The sequence below is a fragment of the Trichosurus vulpecula genome, chromosome 1 (assembly GCF_011100635.1).
Source record: "Trichosurus vulpecula isolate mTriVul1 chromosome 1, mTriVul1.pri, whole genome shotgun sequence".
Lineage (NCBI taxonomy): Eukaryota > Metazoa > Chordata > Mammalia > Diprotodontia > Phalangeridae > Trichosurus > Trichosurus vulpecula.
In genome coordinates this window covers 379735244-379759703 of record NC_050573.1, presented here as the reverse complement: position 1 = coordinate 379759703, position 24460 = coordinate 379735244, and the positions used below count along the sequence as shown (strand labels likewise).

Below are 24460 nucleotides of genomic sequence, written 5' to 3'. Positions count from 1 at the left end.
GTTTATATAAACAAGGAGGAAGGGGGTTGGAAGGAGCCAAACTTGTCAAAGGAGGGAGTAACACATGCAAATAAATAGCATCCCACTCAATAGGGAAATAGTAGGTAAAGAAGAGGAAGGGGGTGATTAAGAGAGAGGGCAGATTTAAGGTAGGGATTTGTCCTAAGCAAAACTAAAAAGGAAAGGATAAGAATCTGTAATTGATCTTTGGGAGAGGGAAAGCAAGAGGGGCAGGTGAGCAGCAGCAGATTGCACTAACCCTAGAATGTTGGTGCTGAGTATACCTTTCCTGTCACCATTCTTTTCTTCATAAGAGAAGAAAATGGAAGGAAATAAACTGTCATAACTACGAATGTGAATGGTATGAACTCATAAAACAGGAGAGGTTAACAATGAATTAGAAAGCAGAATGCACTAAAATAAGTTGTTTGCCAGAAATACACTTGAAACATAAAAACTTGCCAACAAGTAGCTGGAACAAGGTTTGTTATACTTCAGCTGAAGTGAAAAAGATCAGGGTAGCAATCTTGATCTTAGGCAAGACAGCATAAAATAAGTTTAGTTGACATAAACAGGGAAACTACATGTTGAAAGGTTTCATAGACATTGAATTAATAGCAATTCTAAACATATTATGCTCCAGTAAGCTGTATCCAAGTAAATGCATAGCATCTAAATATCTAAAGAAAATGAAAAATAAGTTACAGGGAGAAATAGATAGTAAAACTATAATAATGTAACACACCTTAGTTTAATTCCTCAGTAATAGATGAATTTAGTAAAATTAAAAAAAAAAAACACAGGAGTTAAGGACCTAAATGGAATTTTTATATGCTAGACTAGGCAATTAATGAATTATTGAATAAACATCTAAACATATGTGTGTGTAAATTGTTTTTTTTCGGGAGGTACACATTGCACCTTTACAGAAACTGACCATCCCCTAAAGGTCAAACAAGTGGAGAAAAGTAGAAATATTTAGCATATCTTTTACAGTCCATAATGGATGGGTAATCTGTAACTTTCTTCATGATAATGACAACGCTGAGACACCGTATCAGAATTTTTGGAATGCAGCCAAATTCTCATATCTTCTCCATTCTCAACCTTCACTTGATCTATCTGTTTCTGCTAGGGGTCATTCTTTATCTTTTCTCCCTTTTGTGGCTAAATTCCTTGGGAAGGCCATCTACAATAGATTCTTCCACTTCATTTCCTCTCACTATCTTATACTTAACTTTTCCTCTGTCTGGTTTCTCACTTCATCATTTAACTGAAATTACTCTCCCCAGAGCTAACGGCAATCTTTTGATTGCTAATCTAATGCCCTTTTCTGCAATCCTGGTCCTTCTTGACCTCTCTGCACCTTTGATACCATTTATCACCCTCTTTTTGATAATCTTTTATCTCTGGGTTTTTGTGACACTGCTCTCCTGGTTGTCTTTCTACTTATCTTACTGGTCTGTCTGTTTATTTAACTGGATCTTCATCCTGATCATGCCCACTAAGTATGGGTGTTCCACAGACCTCTGTTCCTTTATTCTCTTTCATTTGGTGATCTCATCAGTTCCTGTGAATTCAATTATCCATCTCTGCTGAAGATTCTCAAATCTATTTATCTAGCCCTACTCTTTATATTGATGTCCATTCTGGCATGTTGATTTCCATTCTGACATTTAACCACCACCCTGGTAAAAGCCCTCATCACCTCCACTTGGAAGATTATAATAGCTTGATGTTTAATCTCCCTGCCTCAAGTTTCTTCCCATTTCAGACTATCCACTACTGTCTTTCAAATTGATCTTTTCTCTGTGTCTCTCTCTGTCTCTCTCTCTCCCCTCCATTTTCAAATAGAAAAACTCGGTTTGGATTTTAAAGCCCTCCATAACTTGGACCTTTCCTTTCTAGTCTTATACCTACTAACACTCTCCCTGCTCCACCCCTACTCTATTTGCTATTCTTAGAATAAAACACTCGATTTGCTAACTCAGGATCTTTTCACTGGTTATCCCTCATGCCTGGACCTTTTTTATCTACACCTCCCTGGCTTCCTTCAAGTCTCAGCTCAAGTCTCACTTTCTGAAAGAAGCCTTTTCATGTCCTCCTAATGTGATTACCTTCTAAGATTATCTTCAGTGCTGCATATATCCTACTGCTGCGTAGCTGTTTACATGTTTTCCCCATTAGCTCTGAGTTCCTTAAGGGCAGGAACTATTTTTTGCCCTTTTTAATATCCTTAATAGCACAGAAACTGGCACCATAGTAGGAGTTTGTTTGATCTGACATCATTCAGCAAGCATTTATTAAGTTATTATTAGATACCAGATACTACGTTAGGTGCTAGGAATCCAAGGAAATTTCATTTTCTTTGTATTGTTTGTGCCTAGCCCAGTGCCTGGCTCCTAGTAGGTGCTTAATTAAATGCTCATTAAGTATTTTATTTGACATAAAACAGTCCCTGCCCTTAGGGAACTTACAGGGTATAGGAGTAAATAACATGTACATAAGCATATATAAAATAAATAAAAAGCAAAGACAGGGCAGGCATTAACAGCTGGAGGAAAGTGATTGTGTACAGGGTATTGTGTGAGCTTTGAAGGAAACTAGAAATCTAAGAGGCAGAAATAAAGAAGGCATATATTCCACATATGCAGGCCAGCCTATGCAAAGACATGGATACAAGAGATGGGATTTTATGTGTGAGGAATAAGGGAGCACATTCCACATATGGGGGACAGTTTTTTATGCAAGGGCATAGAGACAAGAGATGGAATTTCCTGTGTGTGAGGAATAACATGAAGGCTGGTTTGGTTGAACCTAGAAAAGCAGAATGGAGATAGATCATAAGGGCATTAAATGCCAAACAGGAGTTTGTATTTAGTTCTATAGGGAACAAGGAGCTACTAGATTTTTATTAAGCAAGGGAGTCACATAGTCAGACCTATATGTTAGAAATATTTTGGGACTTAATATAAGGTGTTAATGCTCTTTGAAGTAAGAAGTCCCATACATTAACGATTTACTAAAGAAGATAGTAATAGGTAATCTTGAAGGTTTACAAAATGCTTTATTATAATCATATTTGGTCATCGTAATACTGTGAAGCAAGAAGCCACGGGAAGCATCGCCTCTATTTTGTATATGAGAAAAACGCTTCAGAGAGGTTGTGACGACCATGGTTCATACTATTGAATATCAGAGCTGGAATTTGAACCTATGTTTTTGCTGACTTGAGGTGCAGTGCTTGTTCCATTATACCACGCTGTCTCTCTAAGATGATCTTAGATTCTCTGGAACAACAAATCATCACTTGTGAGTGAGATCACCATCCCTGGAGAATTTCTTCTTGTGGAAGCAGACAAGCTTATCCGCTGCTGTTATATTTGTTGCAAAAGACTGGAAAGAGTAAAAGCACATAAGGACTCTTACAAGGTCATTTATTTGCCTTAGAAATCAGGGAATATCAATTGGCATCTATCAGGGTGTCAGTTGATAAATAGCATTCCTCATTGAATAAGCTGGATTCTTGATGAAGAAGGATCATTGGACTTCTAAAAAATTGCTTAATAAGAGAACTCACGCATTAATTTTGGCACAGTGTCAGAAGCAAGAATTATGACTCTCTTTGAATTCTTTCACGCATATCAGGAATGTCATGGCAGGGTTAAGATACCCTTGTATAGTTCTTTTGCAAATAAAGTGTCAGATAATAACCAAATTAGTCAAGCCTCCCAGATATCTTAACTAGCCTCATTTCTCTCACTTCCCTTGTGTTAACACAATTGGGGCGGTAAGATTTCCCTTAATTGCTTGATAGGTTTCATTATGTCTCTATCTGATTCCGACTATTCCTGCTATTTGAAAACTGGTTTTTATTGTTTTCTGAGTAATCATTTTGGTAGCTTTCTGAGTTAATGATTTTGGTTGGTTACTTCCATCTTGAGAAAGTAAACTTATTCTTGAAACTGGAAAATCTTGATTTAGAAATAGCCTCACTAGACTACCTTATGGAAAATTACTCTCTGTGATATACTTTAGTATATTTCTGAAAAAATCTTGAGGTTTACTGGCATTTGGTTTTTAGGTGCAATGGTGATTAACAAGCTAGGTGATAAAAAATGGTATTAATAGTTTTCATTTTAAACTTTCAAGGTAGACTGTTGTTCATTGGAATGTTTTGAAAAGTTGCTTCCTTTTTGACAAGCGGATAGAGCATCAGCATACTTGAGAAGAATGAATATCACTGACATTAGAATACACTGAAGTCCTTCACTGCAGAAATCTAAGCTTTTTAGATTTCTTTAACTTTAAAAAAACCAACAAACCACAAACTGACATCTGCTTGGAAACTGGAAAAGTTCTTAACAATTGAATAGTAAAACGAAGTTCTTCTGTTAGGTTTGTTAACATACCTGTTATTACATAGATGGAGATTTTTCCTTTTCTAATGGACATTTTGTCATTAACCTTGAGATTAACTTTGGTATTCACATTTTTAAAACATAATCATAATTTACCTTGAGTCACATGTTCCATTTTATTGGCTGCCTTCATGCAGAAAATATACTAAAGTAGCATTAATATCAGTAAAGACAGTGAAGCACTGTATATTTTCTCTGTGAAGGGAGCATTCTGTACATTTTTTCATGTTTTACATCATGGTATTTTGAATAACCATGCTTCCATGTTCACATCAATTTTTTGTTTTTCAATTTATGCACAGCACTTGCTCTGAAATTTGGGGACTGAGTACACCAAATACGATAGATCAGTGGGATACAACAGGCCTTTACAGCTTCTCTGAACAAACCAGGTGAATATTCTGCCCTCTGTCGAATCATAGAGATCTTGTGGGTGGGGGTGGGTTTGGAGGCACTATCCATAGTGGGATGCTTTGCATAATTTTACTAAGATGTTTCCTTTTATGTCAATTATATGGCATAGCATTTAAAACAATTGCTTGCCTGTAATTAAAGTACACTAAATGTTTCAGCTGATGTTTTGACCAATGAAATTCTAGTTCTGAAATACTCTTTAAACGGAATGAGAAATTTTATAAATGCACACTCTTTAGTTTGAGGTTAGACTATTACTCTAATATTCTACAGTAGGCCTGATCCTTATGAAGCATTTTTTAAAAACTGGTAAATGGCCAGTTTGTCTAAATTTAATTTAGTATTTTGTATTCTAATAGTGGGTAAAGTAATTTATAAAACCCCTTATATTACAGTTAATTGTAGGGGAACTAATTTTTATTTTTACCTTCTTTTCATCATCTTACCAGCTTTTCCAGCACATTGATGTTTGTCTTTTTTCATCTCATCACTATCATCATCTGCATTTATGTGTGAAATTATGCAGTATATGTTAATTTTCGAAAGAATCACAACTGTTAATTTACATTAGTTTAGGCTGCATTCACATTAATGTAGATATTTAACAAACTCACACTACTGTAAAAACGTGCCTTCACAGTTCATTTTTGTGTTGATTCTCGGTTTTTGTTTTTGTTTTTGTTTTGTTTTACCACCTGCAGCACTTGCAGATTGGATTGCTGTCAGGTTTGTTGACTAATAGCAGTAATATTTCCTAAATGTCCTTAAACAAAAGTATTCATGATAGCAGCATAATCTTCTGAAGGCAGAACTTGAGGACGAGTGTCAAGTACAGATATGTATAATGTTATTTAATGAAACTTCATATTTTATCTAAAGAATTCATTAACATCTGTGTCATTTTATAAGACACATCTATTTCTACTAACTTAATTGCTTTTAACTAGTTCATTAAATAGGACACATCTTTCAACTTTATTTGTGCTACACTACTTAGCGGAATTGAACTATTTCTTTTTCATTCTTTTTCATATTATTACACTAATAAAGCCTACACTGAGTGAGACTTTTTTTAAAAAAATTTCCTCCTTTTCTCCCTCCCTTCCATGATTTCCCTTCTCCTTCTCCCACAGGTCCCTTGATGGTCGTCTACAGGTATCTCATCGAAAAGGATTGCCACATGTTATTTACTGCCGCTTGTGGCGCTGGCCAGATCTTCACAGTCACCATGAACTTAAAGCAATTGAAAACTGTGAATACGCTTTCAATCTTAAAAAGGATGAAGTATGTGTGAATCCTTACCATTACCAGAGAGTGGAGACTCCAGGTAGGAAGATTACTAATTGCTTTTTTATTGTTTTTGTATTAGAATTAAAAACATAAAATCTTAAGTCAAGAAATATCTGTCCACTCGTTATTTGGAGTAATTTTAATGTTAAATGGAGACTGCATAATTCTAAACGTGAAAATTAATAAAGGTGCCGATTCTTTATAGTCAGTTTTTTTTCATGATTGCTCCAATGTGGTAACCTTAAAAATGTAGAATTTGTAGAAGAGAAATATATAACTTATACTTTTAAGAAAAACTTTGTAGCATGTGAAGGAAAATTCTCTCAGAATAACACTCTGAAAGTACTGATTCAGACCCCATAGATTTGGACTTTGATTTTAGCTGAACTGGTTTACTTTTGCCTTAGGGGATTTGTATTACCCAAGAAATAGATTGTTTCCAAGCACTGGTAAAGAACTCTTGAAAACCAATTAATGTCACACTTCATATAGAAACAAGTATCGAATTATGAATTACTTTTGCCTGGTATTAAAAGTTGTTGACAGAATTTTTACTCTGCAATGCTATATTCTTCATATATTAAATGGCATATTTTACAAGTTTAAACTGGCCTCTTTAGTATTGATAAAATGACACTTGAGTTTTCATACTTTATTATTGACATTTTAAATTTAATATTAACATGAATTTCTTAAAACTTTTCAGTTTTGCCTCCTGTGTTAGTGCCACGGCATACTGAGATTCTAACAGAATTACCCCCACTGGATGACTATACCCATTCCATTCCAGAAAACACTAATTTCCCAGCAGGAATTGAGCCCCAGAGTAATTACATACCAGGTATTTATTGTTTTTTTTTTTTTATTCCCCTGAAGCTCTTAGGATAGTGATGTTTAATCATTAAAGTTTAATCATTGAAGTTTTATGTAAACTGTAGTTTGATTTTATACATATACACACTTATATTACCTGATTTTAGGTTAATTGGTTCCATAGTAATAGTGATATGGTGTTTGTGATGTATAAGCTTGGTGTTGAATTTTCAAAAAAATTTTTAAAAATATATAAAGGAAAATTTTAGTTTTTATTTTTTCTATGTTTAAACACTGCAACTATGACAAAGAAGCAAAAGGGAAACATCTTAGTCTGTCTTCATTTTCAAGCTCTGAGTGCAACTAATAATGTGAATAAATGGTATAACATTTATATGATAATTTAAACTTTACATGATTTTTTTTTTTGTAATAGCTCTGAATTTCGTATGTGACCTAGTAGATAGAAGGCAAACTTTAGAATCTGGATGGCCTTGGAGTCGAGTTTTACCTCTGATGGATATTGATTGTATGACCCTGGGCAACTCTTTTAACTTTATGGTATCCCCAGACAACTCTCTGAGATTAAGTCACAGACAATTGTGCATCTGTTCTGGTAGAATAGTTCCTTTTCAAAGAGAAAGTATAAGTTCTTATATTAGTGGGGAAAGTTCTAGCTTGGCCATGGTCACATGGCTAGTGAAAGGCATAGCTAGAACTTGAACACATCCTCTGCCTTCAATCAGCCACGTTGGACATTAGTGAGATTGAAATGATAAGAGACTGCAGGCAAGTGTTAAAAAGAAAGAATAAAGAGTCAGGAGACCTAGGTTCTTGAAACTAATTTGTGGCATTGGGCAAATTGCTTACCCCTCAGGTCTCATTTCTATCACTTGTAAAATGAGGAAGTTAAATTAGATGGGCTCTATTCTAATTTTTGTATTGAATTATGGGACCTTGGAGTTTTTCTTTACAGGATTTGAGCTGAGACCTTTCTCACTTCAGTCCCTTTTTCTCTCCATCTCCACTTAGCCTCAGAAAGCTAAGACAATGACATTAACATTTATAAGGATTAACAAAGTAGAATATTTATTCTCAGTTTTTCTCTTTCCTACCTAATATTTCTCCATTCTACTTATTTTTTCTCTTTAGGGAAGCTGATACCAAGTAAGGACCCTAAGAGTTCCAACTTCAGCTCTCTTCTAAAGTAAGGGGTGTAGAGAAGTGGTATTAGTAAATTATCAGTTTGAAAGGGTGTTCCAAGATCAACTCTTGAGACTTTCTTTTCTTAACGGCCCTATGGATAGATTATATTAATGTAGTTAAGCTAGGAGAAAGTAAGAAGTATAGGTCAACTTTTTTAAAAAATTTTTTTTCTTACTACATGTAAAAACAATCTTTAACATTTTTTTACATTTTATGTTCCAAATTCTCTTCTTCTCTCCCTCCCCATTCCCCCCTTATCAAGAAGGAAAGCAATTTTATATAGGTTTTACATGTGCAATCATGCAAAACACATTTCCATATTGGTCATGCTGTGAAAGAAAACAGAACAACCCCTAACCCCTCCTCCCCCTGAAAAATAAAGAAAATTTAATTTAAAAAGTATGCTCCCTGTGGACCTTTTCTCCGAATTATGTTTTTATAATACAGAGGATTGCAAAGTAAACCAATTCTGTTGAAATAAAGATGTATTCCCCCCCCCCCCCCATTCAAAAAAAAATAAATAACGAGTATGCTTCAGTCTACATTCAGACACCATCAGTTCTTTCTCTGGAGGTGGGATAGCACTTTTTATCATGCATCCTTTGGAATTGCCTTAGCTTATCATGTTGCTGAGAGGTATGTTGTTCACAGTTGATCATTATATAGTGTTGTTACTGTAGTACACCTCTGCTGGTTCTGCTCACTTCATTTGATATCAGTTGATGTAAGTCCAAGTTTTCCTGAAAGCATCCTGCTCGCCATTTCTTAAAATGCAGTAGTATTCCGTCACAGTTATATACCATTACTTGTTCAACCATTCCCAGTTGATGGACATCCCCTCAATTTCTAATTCCTTGCCACCTCAGAAAGAAGATGCTTTTTTAAAAACATCTCTTTGGGATACAGAACTAGTAGTAGAGTTGCTGGGTCAGAGGGTATGCATAGTTTTATAGCTCTTTGGGCATAGTTCCAAATTGTTCTCCAGAATGGTTGAGTCAGTACACAACTCCACCAACAGTGTATTAGTATCCCAATTTTCCCGTATCGCCTTCAATATTATTTTCTTTTTCTGTCATATTGGCCAATCTGATAGGTGTGAGGTGGTACCTCAGAGTTGTTTTAATTTGCATTTCTCTGGTCAGTAGTGATTCAGAGAATTTTTTCATATGACTATAGATAGCTTTGATTTCTTTTTCTGAAAACTACCTGTCCTTTGGCCATTTATCAATTGGGGAATGCCTTTTATTCTTATACATTTGACTTGGTTCTCTATATATTTTAGAAACAAGGCCTTTTGGGGGGCACGCAGAGGGGCACCAGGTGCAAGATGGTGGGGGCCCTGGGCGACTGCACCGAGATCAAGTCGCAGTTCCAGATTCTCAAGGGCTTCTACAAGCTGCTGCCGGGCTCCGAAGGTGCAGTCCGGTGGGTGGGTCCAGCCCTGTCCCCGGCCAGGCCGCCGGGGCCAGCGGCCACCTCCCTGCCTGGGCCGGGGCCCTTGTTGCCTGCCGTGCACCTGAGCCTCATGCACCTGGGCGAGCCCGACCCTGCCGCTGCTGCCGCCTCTGGGGGGCCCTGAGTGGCCGCCAGTGACCGCATCTGCTTCGACATGGGCCAAGAGCTGTACTTTTACCCAGGAGGCTCCAGGCGCTGAGGCAGCCACCAGTTCATAGATCTCAACAAGCCCATTTACAAGCAGGTCTACAAGGGTACCCAGCCTATTTGTCATGACTTCAACCAGTACACTGTAGCCACCAAGACCATCTCCCTGCTGGTGGGCTTCTCAGCGGGCCAAGTCCAGCACCTAGATCTGATCGAAAAGGATACCAGCAAGTTCTTCAGTGAGGAGAGGCTGATTGACAGGACCAAGGTGACCCACCTCTGCCTGAGTCAGCAAGCATGTTCCTGGCTTCCCAAGCCAGTGATAACCTCTTATTTGTATGATGTGGCTTGCCCCTTTGGCCCCTCCCCGCCCCAGTACAGCCTGCTCAAGCAGGGGGAGTGCTTCGCCATCTGCCAAGGGGAAGGCACCCTGAAACCCACTGGCCAAGTGGGCCATGGGTGAGGGCCCCCTGAACAAACTTGCCTTCACCCTGGACAGGTATCACCTGGCCTGCGTGAGTCAGGACAGATGCCTGCTTGTCTTCCACTTCAATTCCATGCTCCTGAGGGGCCTCATGAAGAGCTACTTCGGAGGTCTGTTCTGTGTGTGCTTGATCCCCGACAGGCGCTACATGGCGACAGGAGTTGGCAGGGAGAGGTGGGGAGTGGGAGGGGTCCCGAAGACATCCTGGTCAGTGTTTGGTCCTTCAGCGAGGCCTGAGTGGTGGCCAGAGGCCATGGCCACAAGTCCTGGGTCAATGCTGTAGCCTTCGATCTGATACCACAAAGAGTGAGGAAGAGCTGGAGGAGGAGGGGACACCAGGCAGGAGCGAGCAGGAGGCGGGCTCCTTGCCCTGGCTGCCTCCCCCAGCTTTCACCTACCACTTTGGTTCGGCCAGCCAGGACATGCATTTCTGCCTGTGAGACCTGACAGAGGACGTGCTCTACCCCTGGTCTCCACTGACCCAGCCCTGGGCCCTGGCTGGCAACACTGAGGCTGCACCCATCACCCTGGGGCCCCTTCCCCGATCCCTGTCCTGCTCCAACAGCTTCCCACACCTGGAAGTGAGTGGCAAGGGAGCTGGAACAGGCATAGGTGGAGTAACAGAGCCTGGGACCCCCTTCAGCATTGGCAAGTTTGCCACGCTGACCCTCCAGGAGCAACGTGACAAGGACACTGACAAAGAGCACAAGTGCTACCACAGCCTGAGCAACATCAGCTGGGGCAGCAGTGGCGGTGGTAGCGGTGGAGACAAGCTGGGTGGACCAGTCCCCCAAGGTCGCCTAGAGCCAGCCAAGGTGCTGGGCATGGCTCTGTGCCCTTGCATCCATGAGGTGCCCGTGCTGGAGCCCCTGATGTGTAAGAAGATTGCCCTGGAGGGCCTCACCATCTTCCTCTTCTTGGAGGACTGTATCTTCACCACCTGTCAGGAGGGTCTCATCTGCACCTGGGCTCGGCCTGGCAAAGCTGGCCTGTCCTCCCAGCCTGCCAACTCCCCCAGTGGCACTATAGTGTGAGGCTTGTGGGTTTGGCCACTCCTGCCTCTCAGCCTCCTGGTCTGTGTCCTGTCTGCTCCATCTCAATCCTCCTTAACGTATCAACAGGGCTAACAGTAGAAGGAGTCCTTGTGTAGCGCCCGTACGCACCCCCCACCTTGCACAACACCAGGGGGCGTCCCTTGCCTGGCCTGTGGGATGTGGGGCCCAGTGTTCTCCCCTGCTTGTACAGCATCCCTCCCAGACAGTGGCTGTTACCCCCATCACTCCCCTCCATGTGACAGCAGCCAGCCAGACATCCCTTCGCCTCCACTTCCATCTTGGTTCTTTGTACTGCTCCTCTTCTTGCAGGGATGGGGGGAGGCCCCTGAAGAGTGTTCTAAATTATGGAAACCCCAGTGTCTCTGCCTCCCCTCCCACTCTTCAATCTCTTATTGATAGTAAAAACTCCTTGTTTGTATAACAAAAAAAAAAAAAAAAGAAATGAGGTCTTTAACAGAGAAACTTGCTGTAAAAGTTTTTTCACAGTTATAATTTCTGTGTATTTCCCTCCATCCTGTTTTTTTTTCCCCATTTATCCTTCTCTCTCCTTTCACCCTGTCCATCCTCAAAAGGGTTTTGCTTCTAACCATTGCCTTTCCCACATCTCCCTTCTACCAGGCCTCTCCTTACCCCTGGCCCCTTCTCTTTTTTTCTTCCCCTCTTATTTCCCTATAGGGTAAGATAGATTTCTGTATTCACTGAGAGTTTATGTTATTTTCTCTTTGAGCCAATTCCAGTGAGAGTAAAATTCAAGTGTAGTCTGCCACTCCCACACCCCATCTTTCCTTCTACTGTAAAAGTTTTTTTATGTGAGATAATTTACCCCATTCTCCTCCTCCCTTCCCCCTTCTCCCAGTGCATCCCTATTTATCATCTCTTAGTTTTATTGTTTTAGCTATCATGTCCTCTATGTCCTCTATGTATGTTCCTCCTAACTGCTCTAGTAATGATAAAGCTCTTAAGAGTCACAGGTGTCATACTACCATGTAGTAATGTAAACAGTTTAACCTTATTGAATCCCTTATAATATCTCTCTCCTGTTTACCTTTTTTATGCTTCTCTTGAATGTTGTGTTTGAATGTCAAATTTTCTATTCAGCTTTGGTCTTTTCATCAGAAATGCTTCATATTTCATTAGATATCCATTCTTTTCCCCCGAAGGATTATACTCACTTTTGCTGAGTGAGTTATTCTTTGTAATCAGTTCCTTTGCCTTCTGGAATATTATGTCCCAAGTCTTCCCTTTCTTTAATGTGAAGCTGCTAAATTTTGTGTTATCCTGACTATGGCTTCACATGATTGAATTGTTTCTCTCTGGCTGCTTACAATATTTTCTCTTTGACCTGGGAGCTCTGAAATTTAGCTGTAAGAGTCCTGGGAGTTTTCATTTTGGTATCTCTTTTAGGAGATGATCAGTGGATTCTTTCAATTTCTCTTTTACCCTCTGCTTCTAGGCTGTCAAGGCAGTTATTCTTGATAATTTCTTTCAATATGATATCTAGGCTCTTCTTTTTATCTTGACTTTTAGGTATTCCAGTAATTTTTAAATTATCTCTGCTTGATCTGTTCTTCAAGTAAATTGTTTTTCCAGTGAAGTACTTTGCATTTTCTTTTTTTTTCTTTTGATTTTATTTTATTGTTTGTTGATGTCTCATGAAGTTATTAGCTTCTGCTTGCCCGATTTTATTAAGTCAGGGCTCTTAACTTTTATGACAGTCAAATCTTTGAAGGTGAGGTATGGCTAATCAATCACTAAACATTTATTAAGCACCTGCGTTATGCCAGGCCCTGTGCTAAATCTGTTAGGTACAAAAAGAGGCAAAAGATGTCCTTGTCCTGAAGGAGTTTTCAATCAAAGCAGTCCCTTCCATTTCATGGATCTTGACTTGGCCAATTATGTGGTTAGCATTGTCAGCCTAAGTTCTTTATTGATGGGAGATGTTTAGATCTGAAGAATTTTCTATAATAATATAATTGTTATCTGTGTACTTACATTAAAAATTTACAAAATATTTTACACACATCTCATTTGACTAACCACAACCCTGATGTGTCCATGTAAGATAGCTAGAAAATGTCAAAAATAGGATTTTGAACTTTTTTAAACTTCCAAGTACATAACTGATGAATGATTAAGAACTTTCCATGTATGGACCTTGTATTAAAACGATGACATTTAAAAACAATAATATCCCTTTAAGCAAACAATACTGTACGTATTAGAATAGGGAACTGTCTCCTCTTCTCTACAAATCTAAAGTAATCTACACTGCTTTTTCTTTTTTAACTTGAATTCTGAGGAACCATGTTTTAGTAATTGGGTATGGTTAACCTTCCTGTGTACACAGTGTAAGTCAAAAAACACTTTCATATTAAACTACTTTCTTCAAAATGAGTTTGTAACATAAGATAAAAAAGTCTACTATTGGGCCAGTTTATATTGTTGAATTATATTGTGTCAGAAATATAGTAGAAAATAAAAGGTAGTAGAAAGAATACTGGACTAGGAGTCAGCGAGGTGGTATGGTGAACAGAGTGCTAAGCCTGGAGTCAAGAAAACCTGAACTGAAACCCAGCCTCAGATATTTAATAGCTTTGTGACCTAAGCTCTGTTTGTCTCAATTTCCTCGTCTATAAAATGGGTGATAATAATAACACCTACCTCCCAGGATGGTTGTGAGAATTAAATGTTATGTTTATAAAGCACTTATTAGCATAGTGCTTCCCACATAGTAGTTGCCATATAAATTCTAGTTGCTATTATTGTTGTTCTTTTATCATTAAAAGAATTCAGTGTGCATTCATGTCAGACACTAGAGATACAAATGCAAAAGAAAAGAAAACTCCTCTTGAGAGCTTGTATTCTAATGGGGGAGATGGCAAATAAACGTAACTACAAATTAAGTACAAATAAAATAGTAAAGAGAGGGCAAATTGGTGACATAACCAGCAAAATGGAGAATTTTCAATCAGTAAATTTTTATTAAGTGCCTGTTTATGTGCCAGGCACTGTTCTGAGCTCTGTGGTCACAAAAAAATCTGTAGCATCAAGAAGCTTCTCTGATCATCATAACCAATCAAATTTCCAAAATCAGAATTCTGTGCAAGAGATAAAGCAGTTCAGTTTTCTCCATGATCTAAGACACCAATAATCCAAAATGATAAAAACTCAATGTACTAATACTATCTTTCAGCTTTGTCAGTATCCCTTTCTTTCCCACCCTTTATACTGTAGTAGCAAGGTTGTATGAGCCGAACCTTAAGCTTGCAACAGAACTCAACTCTATGTCCTTACCCCCAGCTCCATTGCCTCAAAGGTTTAAATAGCAGACATAAGCTCAGACTCCAAAAGCAGGGAGGAGTGCTGCAACATTCTGTGCTACTGCAGTGCTCTGTGCCAAGATAGGGTTGAGACAGAGAACTGAGGAACAGTAGGAGCTGGGGCAGGCTTGTGTGTGGCTGTGTGTCATTCCACTAAGCCTCAGGGGAAGAGCCCAGCATCCATTTGGGACTAGTTCTCTCCTTCTCAGAAGTCTCTTGAGACAGAAACCTGGGCAGGTGAACTGTGAATTGTCTTGTGTGTGGAAGGCAGCTGAGAAAGCTTTGAGATCTAGCCCCCAAGGAACCTTCTGTCAAAGGGGAGAGAGTCAGAAGGTGAGCAACAGGGGAAAATAAGATTATCAAAGATCTCAGGGGGAAGAAAACTCAAAGACTTTAATAAGTGGATAAACCAACAAGGAAGCTATTAATGACAGAAGGGAATATGGTCTGTAGATGAGAAAAAAAGATTTCAGGCATCTATAAGTAAATGTTACGTTACAAAGAACAATGAATAAACACCTGAGGGAAGCAGAACAGGATGTTCATCATTTGTTTAGAAAAGAAATGAGAATTGGCAAAACAGAATTTAAGGTCTGCATAGCAGAAATAATTGGCAGAATAGAAAAATTTAAATCCATAGTGGCAGGTTTTACTAAAGAAACAAAATAGAGAATAAATGATTGGGAATTCAAATACAGAGAAATGAAGGACAGTCTAGAAGAAGAGAAGCAAGAATTAGTAACATTAAAATAAACTCTGATCTTTATTCAAGCAACACAAAAAAAACTGTAGTAAGTATTTTGATGTGTGTAGGGCCTTTTCCTTTTTCCTTGACCTTTTTTCAGTTAGAGGCCTAGAAGTGATACAGTAGCTGGGTTAAAGTTTTTGTGTATATGCATAAATTACTTACCTCGATTGTAATACACATTTACAGGTCTACCAACACTGCATCATTGTACCCATTTTCCCATAAACCCTCCAATATTTATAATTTAGGTTTTTTTGTCATTTTCCCCTGCTCTGAAATGTATGAGATAGGATCCAATTATTGCTTTAATTTGCATTTCTCTTATTAGTGATCTGGAACATTTTTCAAATGACTGTAGATAAGCTATTTTTCTTCCCTTGAGAACTGCTCATTCATAACCTTAAGGTCATTTATCAATTGGGGGATGCCTCTTACTCTTGAGTTTGAATCAGTTGCTTTGTCTTTGAATGAGACCTTTATCAGAGAAAATTGCTGTAGAGATTTTAATTATTTCCTTTTTAATATTTTCTTAATTTTATATAATCAGAATTATTTTCTGTATCTCATTTGCTCATGAATTTTTCTCCTATCCATAGTTCTAATGGGTAATTTTTTTTCTTTTAATTTGTTGATGATGTGAGCCTTATTTCTAGGTCATCTCTCCGTTTGGCGCTTATCGTGGTATAAAATGTGAGGTGTTGCTCTAAATCTAATTTTTTCCATATTGTTGTCCAGTTTTCCCAGTAGTTTTTAATTCTTGTCCCATTAACTATGATCTTTGTATTTACTAAATACTTGAGTACTAGATAGTCTATGAAAATAAAGTGAAGGGGCAATTATGTGGCACAGTGGCACACACTAGCTGTGTGACCTTGGGCAAGTCACTTAACCCCAATTGCTCTGCCTTCCCCTCTGCAGGAAAAAAAGAAAAAGAAAAGAAAGTAGAAATAGTTCTTTCACTCAAGTGATACATGATGTATGCCCAGGTGAATAAGTCAGTATACAGCATTTTCAAGAGAGAGAGAACACTGACAACCAAGAAAAAGAAGGGGCAGTCAGCAAAGACGTGTACAAAGTGCCATTTGAACTATACATTGAGCTTCAAAGAGGCAGAGGTGAAGTAGAATTTTAGAGATATTTCCAAACTTGCAGTTTGGAAAAAAATAGACTAGTTTGATCAGAAAATAGTGCAGTGTGAAACAATTTTTTTTTTTGAAGGGGGAAGGCAGGGCAATTGAGGTTAAGTGACTTGTGCAAAGTTACACAGTAATAAGTGTGTCAAGTGTCTGAGGTCAGATTTGAACTCAGGTCCTCCTGACTCAGGCTGGTGCTGTACTCACTGCACCACCTAGCTGCTCCTGTGAAATAATTTTGACAAAATATGTATGAATCAGATTATTGAAAACTTTAAATCGCAGGCTATTTTATTGATATTTTATCCCAGAGACAATAATGAGTCACTGATTTTTGTCTAGGGAACTGATGTGGCCAGATGAATGTCTTGGGAATGTTGATTTGGCACCTTGGAGACAAGGGAGAAGGGCAAGTTAAGAACGACTCCAAGCTTGTGAATCTGCATGACCAGAAGGATAATGACCTCAGCATGAGTTTGGTGGGAGAGATTGTTTGAGAAGCTTAGTTCTGTTTTGGACAAGTCAAATTTAAACTTATGACAGGATATCCCAGTTGTGAAGATAGCCAGCCAGTAGTTGATCATGTAGATGAGGAGAGAAATAAAGTTTGGTATATACATATGAGGAATCTACCTAAAAGTAATTTGAATCAATGAGAGCTGATAAGATAACTGAGAGAATGTAGAAAGATAAAAGGTTCATGACAGATACCCACGCTTAGTGGGTGAGACATGAATGATGATCTAAAGTAGTCACATAGGGAAGAGAAGAAAAGAAAAACGTCTCTGCAACAGAGTTAATAATGTTAAAGATGCAGGCAGGTTAGGTAGAGGGAGGACTGAAACAGACATTAGATGTAGCAGGTAAGAGACTGCTGGTAACCTTGATAATGGTTCCAGTAGAGTAGTGAAGCCAGAAACCAGATTGGAGAGGATTGAGAAATGAATGGAAGGTGAGGAAATAAAATAGAGCATAGATGACCAGAAAATTAGCTGTGAAAGGGAGGTATAAGGACAGTGGTTTGAGGGGATGACTGGGTCAAGTGAAGATGTTTTTAAGGATAGAGGAGACCTGAGAATCCTTATAGATGCCAGAGAAGTATCTGTTAGGGAAAAAGAGTGTGAGGAGAGGTGGGAAGATAAATGGAGCAAACTCCCAGATGAGACAGAAGGGTATAAAAGAGCACAAGTAGAGGTATTAGCTTTGTCCAGGAGAAAGGCTATCAAAGTTTTTCAGTTAGGGACTCTTTCCCTAGAAAAGTAAGAGGGAGTTGTATAAGAGGCTTGAGGGAGGAAAAGAAGATATAGGTTAACTACTATAGAAAGTGGTAATGTCAAGAGAAAGGATTCCTTATGCAGCAAACAGTAAAAAGTCCAAGTGAGGTGAGATAAATTTATAGTAAACTCATGTAGCATACATAGTTGGATGACTTCCAGAAGCATATGTGAATAGAATAGCATTATGAATAGGATTAGTGATAGTAAATGGTGGGGATAACGTAGGTTTACAGATAGGCAAGGTGTGACTGCTGTATGATAGAAAAGAAAAGATCATTGATTTAGAACTGAGAAGGACCTTAGAGATTATGTAGTCAAAATCACACAGTTGTTAGTGTAAATAGCAGGATTTGTACTATAGGACCTCTGTTTCTAATCCATTGCTTTTACATTGTACCATGCTGGATTCAAGTATAGAGAAGAGTGTAGAGTTGAACTGGTAAACCATGGGGTCAGAATGTAAAGTGAGAGTGAGGTGAGAGCAGAAATGATAGTGTGGGAGGTTTCAGTGAGGATGACGAATAGCTTAAGGAGGAATGAGGAAAGTAGAAAAGCTTACAGCAGTCAATGATTTGATTTTATAATGAAAACTTTTTTTAGATTAACTATTTAAATGAGCTTTTTGGTATTAAAAAGTGTTTCACATGTATCTCCAGTTTATCTGTTTTTAGAATTTCCTACTTTAACGGATGGATATGTTTTACTTTTTTCTCATTAATCAAAACATTTGGGTATCATCTTAAAATTTTATTTAAATACTAACATCACAATTTTATCAAAAGGTTTAAACCTATTAACAAAGTGAAGTACAAGGCTTAAAGATTAGAAAATTCAAAGCAAATTTTTTTGGGTTGGTCATAATCTTTCCTTCTTTGCTATTTGGGGTTTAGATTTCTTCAGGAAATTGCTGTTTCATATCTGTGTTTTCGCTTGAATTATAGCTCTTTAAAAACTTGACTTTACCTGTTATCATATAAAATTGAAATTGCTATTGGTGTGTTGGCTGAGTTTTTTCTGTGGGTAATGTTTTGGCCCCTGGTCAAAAGAAAATGACATTAGTGTTCACCTAATCCATCATTTAGCCTCTGTCTTATGTTTTCTTTGTGTATTTAATTCTGTTCTAAATATTCAGAAGTCATTAAAAAATTCACAGAATTTCGGCGGTCATTTAGTTCAACCAAATATCTGAAAAGGAATTCCCTCTACAGTCATTGCAAGACAATAAAGATTCAGGCAAAAATGAAGATCTCTTCTTTCAGTGAGCTATTGGGGAGACACCGTGCACATAAATAAGTGTTTACAAATCTATACAAAATTAAGTACAATCTAATTTTGGGAAGGAAAGCACTAGGAACTGGGAGAATCATTAAGAGATTTCATGTAGAAGGTGGTGCTTGAGCTAAGTGCTGACAGAAATAAAGAATTGTAAAAGGCAGAAGTGAGGGCACTAGAAGACGAAAGTGGGAGGTTGAGTACTGTGTGTTAGAAACAGTAAGTGGGCCAGTTTGGCCCCTGGAATAGAGGTATTCCAGCCACTGTTTGAAGACCTCTGGTCAGAGGGAATAAACACAGCTAGCCCATTGTCTTCTTGGATAACTTGACTTGTTAGGAAGTGTTTCTTTATGCAAACCTTAAACCTGCCTTTCTCTATCATCGATTAGTTTGAAAGAGTACCAGAGAAATGCCTTTTTCAGACTGAACTCAGAGCATGCTACTTTACCAGTACCTATATTCATTTGTGAAAAAACTCAACCTAGCATATAAAGGATTAATTGCCTTTTTAATAAAACAGATATTTTAAAAATAAATCCTGTGTCTGGATTCCCTATATTTTTCTTTTAATGGCCTTGTTAGAAAGTAAGTTAGCTTTCAGTTTTCCATTAGTAAGAAAAGCATTGGTAGGGGCTGATGTCTCTGAAACACAGCCAGTTCTAGGGCATCTTCGAAGTTATCTTTTGGCTATTGGTCCAGAAAATATACCTGTAGTAATTATGCAGATATGTAAAGTGATAGCTAAGTGAATATAGAAGTGAATTTGATCTTTAGTATAACCAAATTTAATATTTCATTGACAGGGTTTGGATAGGAACCTATTGTCCTGTTACATGAAAACATGGTATCTCAGTTACTGTTTGGAGGTTAGTTATCTAATAGGGAAAAAATGGATTGAGTACATTTCAAATGATATGTCTGATTTGTTTAAATTTTTTTTAGAAACACCACCCCCTGGATATATCAGTGAAGATGGAGAAACAAGTGATCAACAGTTAAACCAAAGTATGGACACAGGTATTTAAAAGTAATTTTTCTTTCAAAACCTTTGAAAATTGACATGGATAATACTATGGAGGAACTAATAATATGGGCAAGCCATTTTTTAAAAATTTTCTACTTTACGTGGAATTTCAGGTTTTTGTGATGGTATAGCTTGTGTGTGTGTACATGCACATATGTTTATAAAAATCATTCTTTTATATCTCTCCAAACAGCCTGAAACTGGTATAAAGTTAGTTCTTGCTGGGTATGGTAGTGCAAACCCTGCTACTAGAGAGGCCAAGAGGTTTGCAGATCTCTTGAGCTCAGGAATTCTTATCTACACTAGGCTAAGCCAGTTGGCTGTTTGCACTAAGATTGGCACTAATATGGAATATGGCAAGCTCCTAGGTGCAGGAGGCCACCATATTGCCTAAACAGGGATAAAACAATATAAGTCTGTAACAGAACAGGCTAAAGTTCTTGTTCCAGTCAGAGTGGGACCATGACTGTGAGTAGCCCTTGTACTACCAGCTTGAGCAAGATAGGGATACCTAGTCTTAAAGAGGAATAAAGGTGGCTTTGTATAAAGTTTTTGTGTTTGTGTGTGTGCTCGTGCACGCACGCATGTGCGCATACACTATACAAGAAAGAAATTAGTGTGCCTTTTAATGGAATTGAAGACTTGATTCCTATATCACTGTGATTACTGATTGATAAAGCTGTAGTTATTCTCGAGGAATAAAGATATTTCTCTTATTGTCATTTTATATTTCAATATCAGTTTATATTTCAGTATATTTCATTTTATATTTCAATAGCCTAAATGAATGATAGACAGTTGTCACTGTGGTTAAAACTGTTGCCAAACTTTATTGGAAAATTAAAGGTTAAAGTAGCCTATGATAAACTTGGATGTTTATTGTACAAATTCTACGTTCAGTCATGTAGGTTGTAAACCCTTAAATCTTTCTAATCCTCTTTGATTCCTGGTCTTTTCATAACTCCCTGATAGAGTCTCCACATAATACTCAAGGCCTTTTAATGTTTCGGAGATACTGTTTATCAATCTTTTACACAAAATTGACTTATTTTCTTTGAAAAAATTTTGCACCATCTCTCACAAGTCATAGTTGATAAAATGGTGCATCATATTTACATATACTGCATAGCATTCCACTACATTTTGAGTTACTCTTTCTTTTGAGATGTTGGCATTCCATAATTTGTAGCCATATAGTTGGGAAAATACTTTGTTGGCTATGATGTCAGTGATATATGCCAATGAAGATCACAACCAATTTACTCTCCTATCCTGTGTCCATGCCTTTCCAGAGATACTTCTTAAACACACTAGAGATTGTCATGTGATGAGTTTAAGATTTTGTGGCTGCAGATGCAATACTCAGGCTGTCCACCTTCATTCCCTACCTTCATTCCATGTATGACTGATCCATCTTCTTTTCTAGTTATATGTCTCTTTGATGATGTTTTTTATAACATTTCTTGCTTGTAACTCATCATTGGTAATATCTTGTAGCCTTATCCATCATGTATCTTTCTACTGCCCCTTTTTTCCCTTCTTGGGGAAAAAAAAATTTGTTTCTTCTGAGATCCCATGTTTCCATGATTTTCCTAGGTAAGAAAATGCCCTCTACCAGTATAGATTGGTACCTTCTTGGCACTTACAATTTTAGCAAGTTGTCTAGAATAAGAAGTTAATTTATTTGCCCGGAATCATACGAACTGTGTCAGTGGTAGGACTTGAACCTACATCTTCCTAGCCTTGAGGAGGATAGGTCTTAATCAGCCTTGTACCACTAGAAGAATTAATGTTAAAAAGTTGAGTTTGAATTTTGGTATCACCAAGCACCTTGAGTATCATTGAAAGCACATTATAATTTCCCAAATGTTATCCAGTTGCTATTCCTGGTCATTTCTGTGTCTAATGCCTGTTTAAGACATATGTATTGAAAGATTTATTCAGTGGGCTGCCCATCAAATCACGCATCCTAATCTGGGCTAAAGTGTATTTCATTCATTTTTTTCCCCTCCGGATTGATAAACTAGTATTTTTTGAATGTGAATGACTATATATCTCACAGAGTCAGAGAGGCCCTGTAATGTTCAAAGGCTCGGTGTATATTCAGTAATTATGTCATCCACAAACAGGAGTACTTAGAGTACCCTACAGCCTATAGCAGGTCACTTTTTCATTTGTGGTTAGGGCTGCCACCATGACATTTAATAGATATTTTGGGGAGAGCACCTGTGTCTTCTTGATACGATTGCTCAGAATTATTCAACAAAGTTATCACAGACTGTGTCTATCATCCAGTCTTCTATAACTTTCCTATATTCATGGAAGATAGCTTATTAGAGGAGAAGCTTGAAGGGTTCATTTTGCTATACTAGAAGAATTCTCATGTTTTGTTTGGGTGTTTTTTTAAAAGATGGGCTTTTGTTAAAGCAAAGTTTGAGATCATGAAAAGCTGCTCCAGTGGAATCTAGCTTAATCTCTTCTAACTCAGTCGTGGATCTCAATCATTACTCATCTGCAGAACCAGTCTTCAGAAAATAAGAGGGTTTTCAGCTAACATAACCTCATAGATGTATCAGTAAGGCAATAATAACAATACAGATGATAAATTGTCAAAATGCCTATATGGTTCTGTATCACAAAGTGTATGAGACTGTCCACATAGAAGGTAGAAGTAGTAAACCATTTATTCAGACACCAGAGAACCATATCCCATAAGCCATCTGCCCAATCCATTACAGCAGCAAAGCATTCGATACATAATATCACAACATGGAACCTTGGCATCCCAAAACCTCTCTGACGCCCTGCTGGGGTCTTCCCCAAAACAAACTCACAGTACAGCTGTCATAGTCTGTTCAGCTATTAGAGGTCCACTTGCTTTATGTCAGCTCTATCATGATGGCCATTAACAGCCATAATAGCTCGCACTCTCTCTCTCTCCCCCCCATCTCCCTCTCTTCTCCTCTCCCCCTCTCCCCTCACCTCTTTCACAGCGTTTCCTGTGATAACAACTTCCTTGTCCTCTTGGGAAGCTCCTCCCACCACGTGTGACTTAGGCTTCCTGTAATGTAAACAGGTCACATGGCCTATTAATGGGTAGGAAAGATCTTCCAATCTGAATTGCTGTTACATTAGGTTCCTTCCAACTCTTAGATTTCTGATGTACATGCACAAACATAACAGACTCCAGCTTGCATATTGTGATCTGCACAGTTTTCATCCTTTATTTTTGGTCTAATATGTACAATTAGGCCAATTTCTTTGATATATTTATATAGTGAATAGCAGTATTCTATACAAACCAAAATAACCATCCGCTGGCTTACTTTAAGTCAGGCCACAAACTTTCCTTAATGATCTCCTGAAGGAGAGGCTTCATGGTCTGAAGAGCATTGAAATTGACTGCCTCTGCTTTTTGTAGCCACTTTGGGTAATACTAAGGGAATGTAAAACACCCATTACCCATTTAACTCAGAATTACCATCTTTGGAAACTAGTTCACCCCTGCACTGAAATAAGATTAAAAATTTGTTTTGTCTTTTTTTAGAGATAGAGTAAATAATAAAATTTTTAATAGATTCTAATAGAATTCCGAGCTCATGACTGGATTCTTTGTACAACATCATATCACCTCTTTATATCACTAAACTATTTTCTTCAGTATATAGGTACTATTTACTGAGATAACAGGTGAGTGGAAAATAAAATGAAGTTGTTAATGAGTACTCATTGCAAGCAAAATGGGGGTTTAAAGACAGGTTTCAAAAATCCTTATGCTTTTCTGTCGTAAACCTGTGAAATCCATCACCACTCACAGATTAAAAAACCAAACACAGTAAAGTTGCTAGCGAGGAGTAAACTGTCACAGACCAAAAATTGCCTAATGCCAACAAATCCCTGATAGAATGTTGTATAAATCTATGTGTAAACAGAGAGGAAAGTGAAGTCTAAGTAGGCATCATTAAATAATATTTTATTTCCATGTCGATAGAGCTGAAATTATCTTTTCAAAATTGTTAAACTGCAGTTTAGATTTATAGGTAAATAATCATATATCCATGTGTATTGCAGATGATGTCTGGCCTATTTTTTTTCTCATTAAAATATTTTACATTGACTTAAATACATGTTGTTAATATATTGAATTAGAAGTGGCTCACCTCTTAGACTTTTATGTACTTCAGTTTTGGCAAATAACCAAGATGTCATTTACTTTTCTAAAATAAGATATTGGGTGAAATAAATGAAAATAATTTATTGCTTTAAAATAGGCAAGTTTATCTTATATTAATTTCCATAATGAAGAATGTATTTTGTAGAAAAAATTTGAATTGTTTTCCCGATGAGTGATTTAAATAAACTAATTTTTAATTGGAATAGATTGTAAATCGTAGATTTAGA

At 37.8% G+C, this 24460-nt stretch overlaps 1 protein-coding gene and 1 pseudogene across 1 annotated transcript in view; both read left to right on the top strand.

Moving 5' to 3' along the window:
* The window catches only part of SMAD2 (SMAD family member 2), a 90067-nt gene that overhangs the window by 45326 nt on the left and 20281 nt on the right, over positions 1-24460 (top strand). Inside the window, exons 3-6 of the mRNA XM_036756344.1 lie at positions 4724-4813; positions 5969-6162; positions 6832-6966; positions 19978-20052. Coding sequence (XP_036612239.1) covers positions 4724-4813; positions 5969-6162; positions 6832-6966; positions 19978-20052 — 494 coding nt within the window. The remainder of the gene's footprint in view (positions 1-4723; positions 4814-5968; positions 6163-6831; positions 6967-19977; positions 20053-24460) is intronic.
* LOC118856863 lies at positions 9472-11264 on the top strand (annotated as a pseudogene).